This window comes from Balaenoptera musculus, chromosome 8 (assembly GCF_009873245.2).
Source record: "Balaenoptera musculus isolate JJ_BM4_2016_0621 chromosome 8, mBalMus1.pri.v3, whole genome shotgun sequence".
NCBI lineage: Eukaryota > Metazoa > Chordata > Mammalia > Artiodactyla > Balaenopteridae > Balaenoptera > Balaenoptera musculus.
Window position 1 is genome coordinate 102274875 of NC_045792.1, and position 16591 is coordinate 102291465.

Consider the following 16591-nt stretch of genomic DNA (forward strand, 5'->3'; position numbering starts at 1 on the left):
CATCCCACTGAAGTCAAATCCCTTCCCTGTCAATGCACGTAGTACAGCTGCAATGTTACATTTTGTGTGTGTGTGTGTGTGTGTGTGTATGTGTGTGTGTGTGTGTGTGTGATTTTCTGCGTGGCTGTCTCCCCAGTGTACTGTGCATCCCACGGGGGCAGGGACTATGTGGCTTTTTACTGCATCTCAGTACCCAGCAGTGTCCCACACGGAGCCCAGTAGTGAGCAGTGGGGGAACTGGGGTGTCCTCCTGGCCTCCTGGTTTATCTATGAGAAACGTGCCGCTGGTCTCTGCATTGAACTGTGTCCCTCAGAGGCTGGATTCTAACTCACTTCTTTCACAGACGGGAAATTGAGGCCTGTGAGGTCACTAGCCCACGGGCTAGACGTCCTGTCTCAGTCCAGTGTATATAGAGTATGGGGGGGGGGTCCGGGGAGGGGGTACTCACTTCTGGTCGGGGTTCAGAGGAGGCTTGACATGGGAGGCGGCACCTCCCAAGCCTCATAGGTTGGGAGGGTGATTTGGGTAAGTTTGGGAAACATCAAGGGGAAAGGGAAGCCAGGCAAATCAGAAGATGCAGGTGTGGGCACCTAGATGCCCCGTGTAAGGCCCCTTCTGAGGCCCTGGAAGGTACAAGGCCGAGGTCACCCTCTTGGGTTTCAAGTTGGGTAACCGAGGCCCAGAGATGGGGAGGACTCACCTGCCATTGTCCATTGAGCCAGGAGAGCTGTGGGCCTTGCTCCTGGGTGGCCCTGACTCCACCTTCCCCTGCTAACCTCCGGGCTGGCCCTGCCCGAGATGCTGGAAGGATGCGGGGAGGCGAAGCGGGGGCTGAGGCAGGACTCCGGGGTGCACGGGCCTGCCAGCATCCGGAAGGAGGAAGCTGCACAGGGTGTCTGTGGCTGGGCCTGGGCCCACTCGGGGACTTCCTCTTCCTCTCAGGGCAGGTGTAGCCGCCACAGCGGGACCAACACCCTGACCCCGTCATGGATGGGGGCAAGGGGCCCAGGATCAGAGACTTCCTGAGTGGGAGCCTGGCCACCTGGGTGAGGGGGCAGTGGGAGGGAGTCTGGGGAGGGGAAATGAGCAGCAGGGAGGGGCTGGTGTGGGGTGGGGGGAGAGGGGGCAGAGCTGGGGCCTCAGGGGAGGGGCGGGCTCAGGTGGGGATGGAGAAGTCCAGGCAGCTGTGCGGCAGGAAAAGGGGTCCAGGCCCGTGGCCACTGGCATTCAGGGGACTGGTGAGGAGGGGGCTGCGTGGGCTCAGGAGGCAGGTAAGAGGGGCTCAGGGTTCACTCTGCTGCTGCGGGCCTCCCACCCAGGCCAGCTGACTCCTTTGTGTCCCCACAGGCGCTGGGACTGGCCGGGCTGGTGGGGGAGGCGGAGGAGCCAGAGGGGGAAGAGGAGGAGGAAGGAGAGGGGCCTCTTTGTCCGGAGAAGAGGTTCTCACGTCTCAGCGACGGGGCCCTGCTCCTCCGGGTGCTGGGCATCATGTAAGGGGCATCAGAGGGTGACCCGGGGCAGCTGCGGAGGGGTTTGAGGGGAGGGGGGCCAGGCAGCCTGGTGGGAAGAGCCTGAGGGGTGGTTGGCAGAGCCTGGTTTAGGGGAGGTGGGTCCTCAGTTACCCCTCCCACCTATTGTCCCCTGTGCCCACAGTGCCCCCAATTCCCGAGGCGGCCCTCAAATGATCAGGGGCCACGATGGTCCCGCAGCCTGGCGGGTGTGGAACCTCAACCACCTGTGGGGCCGACTGAGGGACTTCTACCAGGTGAGGGGTCAGGAGGGGGAGGCTGAGCCTGGGAGCCCCCTGCGGGAAGGCCCTTCTCACATCTCCCACCCCGTCCGCCCCAGGAGGAGCTGCAGTTGCTGATCCTGTCTCCACCCCCAGACCTCCAGGCGCTGGGGTTTGACCCCTTCTCAGGTGCTCTCTCCCACCACCCCTTCCTCCTTCTTCCCCCTATCCCTGCCCGTTAACCCCTTGTGGCTTGTGCCCTGCAGAGGAGGCGGTGGAGGAGCTGGAAGGCATCCTTAGGCTATTGCTGGGGGCATCGGTGCAGGTGAGCGGGGGAGGGAAGGGCAGGGTCCAGCTTTGGCCGCAGAGGTGGGAGCCTCCGGGGTGAGCCTCGCCGTCCCCTCCTCGTCCCCCCGCAGTGTGAGCACCGGGAACTGTTCATCCGGCACATCCAGGGCCTCAGCCTCGAGGTCCAGAGTGAGCTGGCTGCCGCCATCCAGGAGGTACAACTTTGGTCGGCCGTCTGGGACACCCTGCCCCCTACTTCTTTGGCTGACCTCCTCTCCCTGTGCCTCCAGGTGACCCAGCCCGGGGCCGGCTTGGTGCTGGCGCTGGCTGGGCCTGAGCCTGGGGAGCTGGCGCCTCCGGAGCTGGAGATGCTGTCCCGGAGCCTGGTGGGGACACTGTTGAGGCTGGCTCGGGAGCGGGACGTGGGGGCCCAGGTAAGAGGCGGCAGGAGGAGGAAGAGGAGGACCACGGGGACCCAGCCATGTGCCGGAGGTGTGGTTGGGGGTGGAGCGCTGCAACAGTCACATGCATCTTGTGGTGCTTGGGGGCAGATGTGGGGCTCTTGGGATGGGTTACTCCTGACTCCTGACCTTTGATGTCCCCCAGCGGCTGGCTGAACTGCTGCTGGAGCGGCAGGCGGCCCCCTTGTTGCCTGAGGCTCCTGCCAGGACTCCCCCGGAGGGCGCCTCACACCACCTGGCCCTGCAGCTGGCCAACACCAAGGCCCAACTTCGGCGTGTCCGGCAGGAGCTGTGAGCGCCGCTGGCTGGGAAGGACCTGGGGGCGGGGGGGGGCGGGCAGGGAGCGCAGGTTAGTTCTGGATGGGGTCCGGATGGGGATCAGGCCTAGCAAGGGCTGGAGGGTGCAGGTCCCCAGACCCCTCCTGCGTCCCTTCCCTCCAGGGAGGAGAAAGCCGAGCTGCTGCTAGATTCCCAGGTGGAGGTGCAGGGCTTGGAGGCCGAAATTCGAAGGCTCCGCCAGGAGGTGCGCTCAGATGCCCCCAAACATGGCCGCATTCCCTAACCCGCTCCCCGCACCTTCCCCAGCCTACTGCCTCCCCCAACCCGGCTCCTTCCCGTCCTAATCCCTCTGGCCAGCGGGTGGCCCTTCCTAGCTCCGCATCGTCTGGCCCAGGCCCAGGCGCTGTCGGGACAGGCCAAGCGGGCCGAGCTGTACCGCGAGGAGGCGGAGGCGCTGCGGGAGCGGGCCGGCCGCCTGCCCCGCCTGCAGGAGGAACTGCGACGCTGCCGGGAGCGGCTGCAGGCAGCAGAGGCCTGTAAGCGCCAGCTGGAGGTGAGGCGGGGGACGCGGCTGCAGGGGGTGGGGCATGGGGGGCGCGGCCTGCCGGGGACAGGGTGGGCCTCGAGAGGAGCGAATTTGGGCCAAGCGAAGGGTCAGGCCTGATGGAGGGAATAGTCACCGCTAGGAGAACGCGGTCAGGTGGTGTCTGGGGACAGGCCCTCTGGAGGATGGGGCAGATGGAGGAGAGAGGTGGAGGCTGTAGGTAAGGGTAGGTCCTGGAGAGGAGGGTGGGGCCAGTTGTAGGGGAGGCGGGGTCTGGAGACAGCACCCAGCAACGGGGCCCAGTGGGGCTTAGAAGGACCTCGGAAGGCAGTTCCTGGGGAGAAGGGGCAGGGCCTACATAGGAGAAGGGCGGGGCCGGGTGCTAGGGAAGTGGTACCTGGAGAAACCTTGGAGGGGGAGGGGCAGATGGAGGGGAGAGGCGGGGCCTGGAGAGCAACAGGGGTGCAGGGTCAGATGGGGGAGGGGAGCCAGGGTCTGTGGCCCCGGAGTGCTGGGGGCATCGCACCACCGGCTCTCTCTGCTCCCCCACCAGGAGGAGCGGGTGCTCTCGGGGGCTCTGGAAGCCTCGAAGGCGCTGCTGGAGGAGCAGCTGGAGGCCGCTCAGGAGCGCTGTGCTCGGCTGCATGAGACCCAGCGGGAGAACCTGCTGCTGCGGACCCGGCTGGGCGAGGCCCATGCGGTGAGATTCCCAGAGTGACCTCTGGTCACGCAGTGATCTGTGACCCCAGTGGTCCCCAGGGTTCCTTGGTGATCCCTGTGACTCCTACTCCTTGTTTCCTCTAGTGACCCTCTAGCCCGCACACTTGGCCTGGCCCTGGCGGGGAGGGCTTCTCTGACCCTGCTCTTCCCCCCAGGAGCTGGACTCTCTGCGGCATCAGGTGGACCAGCTGGCAGAGGAGAACGTGGAGCTGGAGTTGGAGGTTCAGCGGAGCCTGGAGCCAGCCCCGGGCTCTCCTGGGGAGGGTGAGTGGGACCCCAGTGGAGGGGCTGTGGGTGGGAGGCTGCCTGTGTTTTCCTGCACCTTAGTGGGGACAGCTTCTGACTTCATCCCCTTCCCCCGGGTGTGTCGGGGGGGTGGGGTGTGTGGGTGAGGAACCATAAGGGAGCAGAGGGGTCCTGACCTCATCTCCCACACCCCAGCGCCCCTGCCAGGAGCGGCTCTCTCTCTGCACGACGAAGTGAGGGAGGCAGAGGCCGGGCGGCTGCGGACCCTGGAGCGGGAGAATCAGGAGCTTCGAGGCCTGCTCCGGGCACTGCAGGGGCAGCCCGGCGGCCAGGTGAGTCCCCTCCCCCAAGCATCAGCACGTCCTTCCTGCATCCTCCTCTGGGTTTGACCATCCCTCTCATGTGCCCTCAGCACCCCCTGCTGGAGGAGCCGAGCGAGGACTCCGTGATTCCAGAGCCAGACTCAGCTCCCCAGACTCGGCTGGCCTCAGACCATGGCCCCCAGGGCTTGGCTGGTCAGGCAGGGGATGAAGGCCCCCAGGCTTTGGACCCGGCTCCCCTGGCGTCAGATTCAGCCCTCGAGGGGTTAGCTGAGTGTCCTCAGGCAACTGATTTGGACCCAAAGGTGGTGGAGAGGCCCCTCCAGGCGGCCGTCATGGTGCCAGTAGACACGATGGCCCAGGAGTCAGGCCCCGCTGTAGAGGCGCAGGAGTCCCTGAAGAAGGCTGGCCTTGGAGCCCCTCTCCAGACCCCTGCCTCTGTGGCCCCACCTCAGGGTCCAGAGATCAAAATTCAGGCCCAGCTGTCGCTGGGAGGAGAGACTGGAGAGTCGGTGCCCGAGGCCCTGGGGCTGAGACAGGAGGACCCTGAGAGCAAACCTGGACTCTCGGAGCCCAGCCTCTGTGGGCGGTTGGAGGAGCAGGAGACCCTAGACCAGAGGCTGGACCTACCCAAGGGACAAGCAGAGGCCCGAGAGCATGAACAGAAGTTGGAGAGGACGGTCGGGGACCCAGCCCAACAAAAACCACAGCAGAAGCTGGAAGGGGCTCCTGAGGCCCAGACCTGGGAGGGGAGGATCCCAGGGGACATCCTGGCCAGTGGTGTCCCCGAGCAGGAGGCCCTCAAGGAGGAGATGGCACGGCTGAGGAGAGAGGCTGAGGCTCTTCGAGCTGAGCTGGAGGCCCAGGCCTGGAGGCTGGAGGCCCGAGGCACGGAGGCTGCCCGCCTCTCCGAGGAGCTGGCTCAGGCTCGGAGGGCAGAGGCCGAGGCCCACCAGGAGGTGGAGGCCCAGGCCCGGGAGCTGGCCCGGCTGCGGGAGGCGGTGGAGGCCGCTGGCCGGGAGCTGGAGGCTGCGTCGCGGGAGCGGGAGGCGCTGGCGGAGGTGCTGGCAGCCACGGGCCGCGAGCGGAGGCAGTGGGAGCGAGAGGCGCCCAGGCTGCGGGCCCGGGCCGAGGCGGCCGAGGAGCGGTTGCAGGTGCTGCAGAGCGAGAGCCGCCGGCACCTGGAGGAGGCCGAGAGGGAGCGCCGGGAGAGGCAGGCCCTCCAGGAGGTATGTCGGGGCTCGTAGCCAGGGTCAGGAAACAGGGTTCCAGGCCAGTTGCTGGGGTTTTGGGTTATTAATTCCATCAGCAGCTGCTGAGTGCCCAGCACTGAGCTGGGGCCGGAAATAGAAAGGCGAAGTCCCCTCCTGCCTCCCAAATGCATGCCTGGCTTGGGAGAGGGGCAGATGTCCCCTGCCTTTGATGGGGTGGCTGTAGCAGGTGGGCACGGAGCTAGATGGCCTGGGTGCAAATCCTGGCTCTCTGACTGTGGTGCTTTACTCAGCTCTGCCCCGGTGCCTCCCTCTGTAAAATGGGGGTGCTCTTCGTAGCTGCCTCAGCAGGTCTTTGGAAGACCAAGGGAGATAATGGCGTGAAGAGCCTAGTTCATGCGGGGCAAAGGCTCAAGATACGTTGGTTGTTACAGGCAAAGTGCTTTGGGAACCCCATGGGAAGGGGAGCTGATGCCAGGGTCGGGGCAAGGAGGCTTCGGGGAGGGTTCTAAGGAATGATCGAGATTTTGCTAAGCGGGGAAGGATATTTCATCCAGAGGGAACAGCATGTGCAGAGACTTGAAGGCATTAGAGTTGCTCAGGGGCCCAGGAGATGTGGGGGAAGGTGGAGAAGTACATTGGACCAGCGTTGTAGGTGTTGGTACTCCATCCCCGGGCAGGGAAATTCACCCAAGGGTGTGGGCAGACCTGTGTGAGGATGAGTTTGGGGAGGGTCACCTTGGTATACAGGGGAACCTGGGGCCATAAGGAGGCAGTGCCAGTGGTCAAGGTGGCAGGTGAGGGAATTCCCTGGCGGTCCAGTGGTTAGGACTCCACGCTTCCACTGCAGGGACACAGGTTCAACCCCTGGTCGGGGAACTAAGATCCTGCGAGCCGCGTGGTGCGGCCAGAAAAAAAAAAGGGTGGCAGGTGAGGCTGGCTGGAGCTGGAATGGGGGATGGAGGAGAGAGAAGACCTGGAAACCCCTCTATTCATTCAGTCAAGCATGTTTGCGGGCATCTCCTTAGCACCAGGCCCTGTACCAGGCAGCCAGTGCATGTGCCCTTCGGGAGACGCTCACTCACAGTCTGGGGTGGAGACAGGACCGTGCGGGGAGCCGTGGGGTTCCAGGAATCACACTGGACTCGGGCTGAGGCACGTCAGGGAAGGCTTCCTGGAGGAGGAGAGAGAACGGCAGTGAGCCAGGAGGAGGTACAGGCCCGAGTTTGTAGGGGTGGAGTGTGAGGCGGGGAGTGGAGGGAGGTGAGACTAAGACTTCATTAAGCAGGTTTTCTATGGGGCAGGGCTTCGTCTTCCTTATGAGCAAAGGAAGGGGTTGCAGCTGTTTTCATGAGGGCAATGAGGAGTCACTGGAGGGTTTAAAGTGAGCAGAGTGGTCAGGTCTGCGGGTCTGAAGGCCCCTCAGGGGAAGCAGAGGAGACCACAAGGCAATGGGATGGGTGTTCGGGCCAGTGGGGCACAGTGCTGAGGGGAAGGTGTGCTGCAGACGAGGAATCGAATGTTCTGGCTGAGCAGTTTCCAGTTTCATCCCTGTTGCACAGAGGAGGGCACTGAGATCCGGAGAGGATAAGTTATTTGCTCCGAGATGCCTCCTGATGGAGAGGAGTGAGGAACAGGCTGTTGGCTTGGCCTGGGGAGTGTGAGAATTGGAGGTGTGGGTGAGAGGGTAAGGCCAAGAGGTTGTCTCTGGGGTCCACTTTGTAGGAGGTGATTGAGAGATGCTGTCAGACGGACCTGGATTATATCTCAGATCCCCTACTCAGCTGTGTGGTTTGGGGCCAGTTACTTAACCTCTCGGAGTCTCAGTTTCTTTACCTGAAACCAGAATAAAAACAATACCCGTGTCACAGGATCCTGTAAGGTAATGAACGTAGAGAGCTTGGGGCAGTACCTGGCACTCAGTATGGGCTTAATCCGTAGAGAGGGAATGCCAGCAGGTGGGCAGTGAAGGTAGGGGTAGGGCTGGCCGGCTGCAGGAGCCGGCTCTGAGGACCAAGAGGGCGGAAGAGGCTGAGGACCAAGGGGAATTTTGTGAGATTTCCTGGTGGAGCAGTTTCTGGTGGTAACTGGGTGTGGTACAGGCCGGGGTGGCTGGCCAGGGGAGGGAGGTCAGGGAACCAGGGGCCAAGGGGGTTGTCCAAGTGGGCCTTCCGGCTAGGGGGAGGGCAGGAGGCACGGTGGATGGGGCATTGAAGGCTATGGCCAGAGCCTGCAGGGGGCAGGGCAGGGGTCTGGCCCAAGATGCAGGTCTTCCTGGGCACCACTCTTCTTCCTACTCTCCGCCCTGGGGCTCTTGTGGCTGCTGGTTGCAGGCAGCAGGGACTCATGGGACTCTTAGTTTTTCAGTGAGAGGCCGTGGCCAAGGTTGTCTAGAAGTGCAGTGACCCTGGGCAGTGGTCCGGGTGGGGCTGCTAAGCCAGGAGGATCAGACTAAGGGTTGGTAGACCCCATTTCCAAGGGCAGGATTTGGCGGGCGGCTGTCATGGTCGGGCCTTCCCCAGGGTTTCATCCTGCCAGGGCCCCCACCCCCCATACCTCAGAATGGTTTGACCTACCTCGCGGGGCCCACAGGCCAGAGTGGGTCTCCTATCCACTTCCGCAGTGGTATGGCCCAACCGCCACAGGCTGCCTGGCCAGCGGCATCCTGGCCCTCCCCCTCCCAGCTCCCACTGTGGTTAGGCCTGGCCTTCACCAAGTTCCTGCCCTCTGTGGCCACCCTCCTGTGGCTGAGGGTACTCTCCAGACCCAGCTCCTCCGAGCCCCTCTTTCCCTCACATGGCCTGTGTGGCCTCAGAACGTAGGGTGAATCCAGCTGTCACTGGGCACGTGAGGAACCATGGGCTCAGAGAGGTGAAGACGTTTGCCCAGCGAGTGTCTCTGACTCCTGGCCCAGGGGCCTCCCTCACACCCTGGCAGGCTTATAATCCCCAGCTCTTTCATACCCACTCTACAAGGCGACCAGGCCTTGTTCCCATTTTACAGATGGGGGAGTAGAGCCCCAAAGGGTTAAAGATATTTGCCCAGGGTGACAAAGCAAGGACAGAAAACCGGGTCTCCTGACTCTCAGGCCTGGGTGAAGGTGGTGGTCTGCCCTTCTGGCCCTGAGGCTTCTCTGCCTGCCCTCAGGAGCTAGAGAAGGCCACGGTGCGGGGCCAGGAGCTGGGGGCCCGGCTGGAGCATCTGCAGAGTGAGCTGGAACGGGCGGCTCTGGAGCACCAGGAATTTCTGCGGGAACAGGAGTTCCAGCAGCAAAGGTGGGGTGTTGCCCGAGGGGCAGAGAGGGGCAGGCGAGGACTTGGGGAGGGCTGGGTGCCAAGACTTCTCCTGGCAGGTACCAGGGCCTGGAGCAGCGGCTGGAAGCTGAGCTGCAGGTGGCGACCACCAGCAAGGAGGAGGCGCTGATGGCGCTCAAAACGAGGGCCCTGCAGCTGGAGCAGGAGCTGTTCCAGGTGAGGCCACTGCCCAGCTTGCCGGGGCCTCAGCCCGCTCCTCCCTCCATCCTGCACGCAGACAGCCAGGGCTGCGTGCACTCGGAGCGCCCCCTCGGTCTTGCCCCTCAGTCTTGGCCAGTTGCTCGCCTTGTGCCCCGATTTGGGGCCTGGAGGAGGGGGCACTGTGCTGGGAGCCAGGCAGCTCTGCCCGGGCCTCGTCTCCCGCATTCCTCAAATGCGCAGAGCCTGGCGGCTTTACTCTGAGGCAACTGCTGTGTCCCTCACGCGTGGGCTCCACCACTTCCTGAGCTCAACGGCTATTGTCCTAAGTGGGGAATCGTTTCTGATAGCCCTGTTGCACGCGGGCTCAGCGCCGCTCTGGCGCGGCCCCCTACCAGGTTGCCACCGCCCTCACTGCCCACCTGGGACAGAGGCAAGAACACAGGCGACCATAGCCAGCGGGCCCTCAGCAGACTGCGTAGCTGGCAGGTGTGGGATTGATCGGGGGAGGTTTTCTGGAGAAAGCAGTGTTGAAACTGGGGCCCAGAGGAGGAGTAGGGTGTGCAGAAACAGCAGCTCGGGCAGAGGCTGGGCTCTGCTGCAGAACCGAGAGAAGGTGCAAAGGGCAGGGTGGAGAGTGATGGAGCAAGGAGGGCAGGGCGGCGGGATTCGGGGCAGTGGGGGGAAGTGTGACGGGGGAGGGCTGCCAAAGGGGGTAAGGGTCCGCTGCGCTGTGCCCAGGCCACTGCCACTCCCCCGTCCTTGCAGCTGCGCCAGGGTGCTGTGGGACAGGGGCCTGAGGAGCAGGCTGAGCCGAGGGTCACGGAGGCCCAGAGCGCGCGGCTCATTGAGGTGGAGCGCAGTGTGAGTGTCGCTGTGGTGGGCACGGGGCTGGGGGGTGTGCCCCAGAGGGCTGGCACCGGCTAACCCCCTCCCTGCCGGGCAGAATGCAACGCTGGCCGCCGAGAAGGCCGCTCTGCAGGGGCAGCTGCAGCACCTGGAGGGGCAGCTGGGAAGCCTGCAGGGGCGCGCCCAGGAGCTGCTGCTGCAGAGTCAGCGGGCACAGGAGCACAGCAGCTGCCTGCAGGTGGGTGACGGCCTGCGTACCTGTCCCCTGCCCCGTCACTGCTCACTTCCTGCCCCTTCCCCCTGACCCTGCCACTTCCCCCTGTCCGTACCCCCTCTGCCTGCCTCTAGCCCCACGTCAGTGCCCATTTCACCCCGTCACCAGCCCTCTCCTCCACAGCCATCCGTTAGCCCCTCCTGCTTTCCCTGTCCCGACCCCAGCCCCATCTGTGCCATCCCTGCCTTGTGCCACTTGCCCTCCCCTCCACGGCTGCCTCTGCCTTCGGATCCCTAGACCGCTCTCTCCTTTCCTCTGCCCTGCCCTCTGCCTTTTGCCCCTGTCCCTCACCCCCCTTCCGGCCTGGGACGTCACCCAGCAGCCCCTGCTCCCTCCTCTGGCCTAGGCTGAGAAGTCTGTACTGGAGCTGCAGGGCCAGGAGCTGCACAGGAAGCTGGGGGTGCTGGAGGAGGAGGTGCAGGCGGCGCGGCGCTCCCAGGAGGAGACCCGTGGGCAGCAGCAGGCCCTGCTTCGGGATCACGAGGCCCTGGCACAGCTGCAGCGGCGGCAGGAGGCTGAGCTAGAGGGACTGCTGGCCCGGCACCGCGACCTCAAGGCCAACATGCGGGCACTGGAGCTGGCCCACCGGGAGCTGCAGGGCCGGTGAGCCTCCTCCAAACTCCCAGCTCCTCTCCTGGGCACCCCCTACCTGCCCAGAGCAGATTCCCTGGGTGGGTCTGTTGCCACCAAGGCAGCACTGCCACCAGTGGACCCAGCTCCATTGCTGTGCCCTCTTGTGTGGCTGGGCTCTCTACACTTCCGGGGCGGGCTCACCCTGGGGCTCATCGGTGGTCGGGAGTGGTGGGCGCCTGGCACAGCATTCTGCCCTGTGGCTTTGCCCCGGGGCTTATGCTTAGGAGACGACGGACTTAAGGTCCAGACGGTCCAGCTACCTACACGCCCTGGCCTCGGTCCCTGCAGCCCTCTTAGCTCCTTGTTCATTGCAGGCACGAGCAGCTGCAGGCCCAGAGGGCCCATGTGGAGGCGCAGGAGGTGGCCCTGCTGGCAGAGCGCGAACGCCTGATGCAGGACGGGCATCGGCAGCGGGGCCTGGAGGAGGAGCTCCGGAGGCTGCAGAGTGAGCATGACAGGTACCAGCCCTGGCATAGCCCCTCGCCCCTCGGGCCAGTTCTCAGTGTTCCCATCTGTGAAGTGGGTTGGTCGTGAGTTGGTTGCTTTCCCCGTGGGGTCCTGCTTTGCCTCCTCTCCCCATCAAGGCTCCTCTGGCCCTCATGAGGGGCCTGGGGGTGGGGTGGGGCAAGTCCCCTTGGAGAGCAGCTCTCCTTGCCTCTGCAGAGCTCAGATGCTGCTGGCGGAGGTGTCCCGGGAGCGAGGTGAGCTGCAGGGGGAACGCGGGGAGCTGCGGGGCCGGCTGGCGAGACTGGAGCTGGAGCGGGCACAGCTGGAGGCGCAGAGCCTGCGACTGCGAGAGTCCAACCAGCAGCTGGACCTGAGCGCCTGCCGGCTGGCCACACAGTGTGAGGTGTGGTGAGGGGTGGGTGGTGGCTGGGGAGGAAGGGTGGCTTGGAGGGGGCGTTGGGGGCTGGCAAGAGCGTGGAGGGAGTGGAAGGCGGCGGCCCTGAGCCCTGTTAAGTCCCCCCCGCTTGTCCTGATGCCTGCCCCTGACAGCTGTTGACGGAGCTCCGGAGCGCCCAGGAAGAGGAGAACCGGCAGCTGCTGGCCGAGGTGCAGGCTCTGAGCCGGGAGAACCGGGAGCTCCTGGAGCGCAGCCTGGAGAGCCGGGACCACCTGCACCGCGAGCAGCGCGAGTACCTGTGAGGGGCCGTGGGGGCCGGCGTGGCTGTCCCTTGGGTTGTTTATGGGGAGACGCCCTGGGAGGGCCTGGGAAAAGGCGGAGGCTGACCCCCAGGGGCTCGGGGCAGTGGGGATTTATCAGCCCATCCTGGGGTATGTCAGGCTGTGTTAACGGGTGGGGTTGTACCAGGGTGTACCCCGTGTTCCTGCCCAGGCCTCAAGCCCACCTCCTCCCTCTCCATCCTCCCAGGGACCAGCTCAATGCCCTGCGCCGGGAGAAGCAGAAGCTGGTGGAGAAGATCATGGACCAGTACCGCGTGCTGGAGCCTGGGCCCCTGCCCCGGACCAAGTGAGCAGCCCCTCCATCCTGGTGGGCCTGGGATCTTCCCTACCTAGCCCCTGCCCTGCCCTGCCCTGCCCTTCGAGCCCTGGCCCAGCCCAGGTCCAGGCCCCAGTGAGGGTTTGCCTGGCCTTTGCCATCCCAGACATGGCCCTCTTGTCCCTCCTTCCTCCCTGGCCTTACCCCCTCTTGTGCCCTCTTGCCCCCAGGAAGGGCAGCTGGCTGGCAGACAAGGTGAAGAGGCTGATGCGGCCCCGGCGGGAGGGGGGCCCCCATGGGGGGCCGCGCCTGGGGGCCGATGGGGCTGGCAGCACCGAGAGCCTAGGGGGCCCCCCAGAGACGGAGCTCTCCGAGGGCAGGGAGGCAGATGGGACAGGTGGGTCTGGGGGTCAGGTGACCAAGATGGTCCCTACCCCATGTCCCCTACCCCCTGCCCCCAGGGCTTGCCAATGCCTCTGGTCTTCCTGTGTGGCTTGCACATGTGCTCCCCGCTGGCCTTCCCTGCTGCAACCTCTCCCCACTCCCCCAGATGGTTCCAGTAGCTCTTTGCCCTGCATCCCTGCTGTGTCCCTCTTGGCTGGCACCTCCCTTCTGCCTGCGCTGCCACCCACGCCATCCTACCCAACCACAGCGGTACCTAGGACCTCGGAGCAGCAGGGGACTTTAGTGAGAAGTCATTTATCCCAGTCAGCAGATGAGGAAACTGAGGCCCAGGGAGGGGAAGCACCTTGCCCAAGGTCACACAGTGAGTTAGTGTCAGAACCAGCACAGGGTCCAGCCTCCTGTCGCCGCCTTCACTCACCCAACCCTGCGCCCCTTCCTGCCCCCGCCTCTGCAGCCGCCTGTCCCCTGTGGCCCTTGTGCAGCTTCTCCCTGCTGGCCCCTCCACTCTGCCCAGCCCCTCCTGGCACTGCTCCGATACCCTCCCTGCCTGTGCCTCTTGCAGGGTCCCCCTCACCGGCACCCATGCGCCGGGCCCAGAGCTCCCTGTGCCTGCGGGATGAGACCCTGGCAGGTGGGCAGCGGCGGAAACTCAGCTCGAGATTCCCTGTGGGGCGAAGCTCTGAGTCATTCAGCCCCGGGGACACCCCGCGGCAGAGATTCCGACAGAGGCGCCCAGGCCCGCTGGGGGCACCCAGCTCCCATGGCAAAGGTGAGGGAAAGGGTCCCTCCTCCCATTAGCCCCCCAGTTCCCTGTGGACCCACCAGCTCCATGGGGGAAGGGGCTTCCTTCCTGTCTCCCATGTCTCCCCACAAGCCCTGTTGCCTCTGTGTTGGTCCTCATGGCCCAGTGGCTGCCTTGTGCCCCCCCCAGGACCTGGCGTGGGATGGGATGGCTCTGTCGAGACCCTGGCGGAAAGCGAAGCAGATGCCAACAGAGAGGGTGAGTGGGGGCCTGGGACGGAGGGCGGGTAATTGCCCTGCCTGGGGCCCCTGGCAGGCCTCAGTCACCCATTCACTCATTTGACAATGAACCTTTACGACGTGCCAGGTGATGTGCTAGCTGGGGATATAGCAGGGAACATTCTGGTGTGGGGAGGTGGGAGACAGCAAATAATATGCATAAGAATAATAATTACCTACAACAGTTCATCCAATAGAAACCTGATGTGAGCTCCATGTGTAATTTAAAATTTTCAAGTAGCCTCATCAGGAGAAGTAGAAAGAGGCATGTAAAATTAATTTTAATACCATATTTTGTTTAACTCAGTATGCCTAAACTATTATCATTTTAATGTGTAGTCAGTGTAAAAGTCATTAATGAGGTATTTTATATTATTTTTTTCACACTAAGTCTGAAGTCCAATGGTATTTTACACCCAAGCACATTGCAGTTCGGACCGGCCACATCTCACGTGCCCAGTCCTGCACTGGGCAGCTCAGCCCTAGGATATTAGGAAGTGACAGTGTTCTGGGAAAAAAGGAGAGCAGGGTAAGTGAGACCAGGAACACTGGGTGGGCAGGTGGCAGTTTTAATGAGGGCGCTCACGCAGGTCTCCAGGAGGAGGTGAAGCAGAAGCAGAGGCTTGGAGGTGAGAGTATGTCCTGTCCACATATCTGGGGAATGGCTTTCCAGGCAGAGGGAACAGCCGAAGCGAAGGCCTGGCATGTTTGAGGCCTGGCAGGGCAGCCGGGAGTCCCCCGAGGGAGTGAGCCTGAGCTGAGCTTTTCCCTCCAGGCGTCGAGGTGCAGGAATCGGAGAAATGGGCTCTCGCCCCTTCCCTCAGCCAGTGACACCGCGTGGATGGGGAGCTTGGGAGTGGAGTCTTCTCGACCCTGGAGTCTCACCGGGGGCCCCAGGCAGCCCAAGAATTTGGGGAGGCAGGGCACTTGTGGCGAATCCTTGGACAAGGAGGCCTGGGCCCCCAGATCCTCCACAGCCTGCACTGGGGCCCCGAGCTGGAGCTGGGGTGACTTTGTGGACAGGGGCGATGGCCGGCCCCCACAAACAGCTCCCACCTGGGGCTCCGCCATGTGGCCCTTGCTGAGGAGGTGGTCTCTGGGAAACCCCCCAACTGAAGGAGGCAGGCAGGAGTGGGCAAGAGAGCCCCCTGCCCGGTCCAGACGGCGAGCCAAGGACCATTTCCTGGGGACTGTGGCCCGGGCCCATCTCTGAGCCTTAGCTGGGATGTGAGGGACACGAGAATAAAGCTGGGATGCAACCACCTGAATCTGTGCTCTGTGTCTACCAGCCGCATCTAGGAGCCACTAGGTGCCAGGGACACATGTGGCCTGGAATCCTTCTCTGCTGGCAGAGGCCTGTGGCCATTGGCCTCCTTGCCCTTCATGGGGCAGCAAAGGGCTTTCTTCAGGGGAGGGGCCCGCTGGGCTGGCCTGGATGTCCCAGTGGTGGGGGGAGGGGGCGGAGGTTCTGGGTAGCCGGCAGAGTGGGTGGGGTCTGGGCTCCCGAGTGTGGGGCAGGAGAAGTACCCAGAGGGCCTGCGCCCGCCCCCTGTACCCTCTTCTCTCCTTTTATTTCTTCCTGCCTCTTCGTCCTCTCTCCTCCATGCCTTTGGCGGGGGGGGGGGGGGGGCTGAGCCCCTCCCCAGGGAATTTACCGCCCTTGGGGTGTCACCTGGTGCCAGGGGCTGTTGTGGAGGGACACACGAGGTGGGAAGGACGCCGGGGTCTCTGACCAGGGCCTCTGGGATGACTGACGCCCGGGAAGGGGGCCATTAGACTGGGCGGCAGGACGTGAGTCAAGGCACCTGGGGCTGCCCAGAGGAGGGTGGGGCTGCCCGGCTGAGGTGAGGCAACCTGAATCTGGGGGTGGGAAGAGCTGGGAGGGGTGGCCAGGCCAGCCTCCCCAGGGTGACCTACTGCAGCCTGACTCAGGGTTTCCACAGCCCTCCCCTTGGGGACAACCCACCGCTCTGCCTGCCTCCTCTCAGCCTGAGTTTCTGAGGCTGGTGGCATGGGAGTGGACCCCCTGGCCTCCAGTGGGGCTGAGCAGCTGGAAGCCCCTCCTATAGGCCTCGGGGCGGGGGGCTTTGATGGCTGCCCCACCCTATTGGTGGCCCCTGTCAGTTGTCAGGGAGGGGGACAAGGCTCCGGGCCTGATGGGGAGAGCAGGCCACCCCTATGTGGCTCTGACACCCCTTTTCGAGGTCTACTCTGTGCCAGGCTTGGGGAACCACAGGGGGCAGAGCCACATCGGGGTGCGCGCACTGGGTGGGCTGTGAAGGGTGGCTGGGGGCTGAGGTGCTTTTATAGGTCCGCTTGCTTTAGAGAGATTCGGTCAGAAAATCGGCTGCCCCTCCCTGCTGGGGGTCGGGCTGGGCTCCCTCTTGGTGCCCCTTGTAGGTAAGGGGAGCCCAGAGACAGGGCTTGGTCCTCAGGGTGCCTGTGCCCCCAGGCCTCCCCGGCAAAGGCAAGTCTACAGGGGAGAGGGTCTCGCTGGCTGCGGGGGGTATAGACAGGGAGCTGGGCTGGGCCGGGCGGCTTCTGGGACCCTCTTAGCCTGCCCAGCACCAAGAGCGAGAGGCACGCTGAGTGAGAGGTGCAGGGCTGGGGCTGTGCTGGCAGTAGCTGGACAAGGGTGGCCACGTGGCTTCAGGCTGCTCATCTGTCAAGGGGACCGACAGATCCCCTCCCCTATTTGCTGAGGTCAAGGAGTGATCA

The 16591-nt window shown here is 64.1% G+C and overlaps 1 protein-coding gene across 1 annotated transcript; it reads left to right on the forward strand.

The window, feature by feature from the left end:
• The first annotated feature begins 962 nt into the window (after positions 1-962).
• CCDC88B (coiled-coil domain containing 88B) lies at positions 963-15135 on the forward strand. Its single transcript, XM_036859245.1, has 27 exons — positions 963-1047; positions 1349-1491; positions 1655-1766; positions 1850-1919; positions 1997-2055; positions 2150-2233; positions 2309-2452; positions 2625-2770; positions 2921-3002; positions 3153-3311; positions 3856-4002; positions 4178-4286; positions 4464-4600; positions 4681-5817; positions 8947-9074; positions 9152-9269; positions 10020-10115; positions 10198-10338; positions 10721-10977; positions 11322-11465; positions 11671-11857; positions 12004-12149; positions 12380-12478; positions 12679-12845; positions 13416-13622; positions 13785-13853; positions 14649-15135. Exons 1-27 carry the CDS (start codon positions 988-990, stop codon positions 14702-14704), a joined length of 4404 nt encoding a protein of 1467 aa, XP_036715140.1. The 5' UTR covers positions 963-987; the 3' UTR covers positions 14705-15135.
• Positions 15136-16591: the final 1456 nt, after the last annotated feature.

What these genes read in the sequence shown, in the direction of transcription:
- CCDC88B (XM_036859245.1), top strand. Translation starts at nt 988, where the DNA reads ATGGATGGGGGCAAGGGGCCCAGGATCAGAGACTTCCTGAGTGGGAGC. An exon ending in GGCTGGGCGAGGCCCATGCG is followed by an intron (nt 4,003 to 4,177) that starts GTGAGATTCCCA and finishes TCTTCCCCCCAG; the next exon opens with GAGCTGGACTCTCTGCGGCA. An exon ending in CCCGGGCTCTCCTGGGGAGG is followed by an intron (nt 4,287 to 4,463) that starts GTGAGTGGGACC and finishes CCCACACCCCAG; the next exon opens with CGCCCCTGCCAGGAGCGGCT.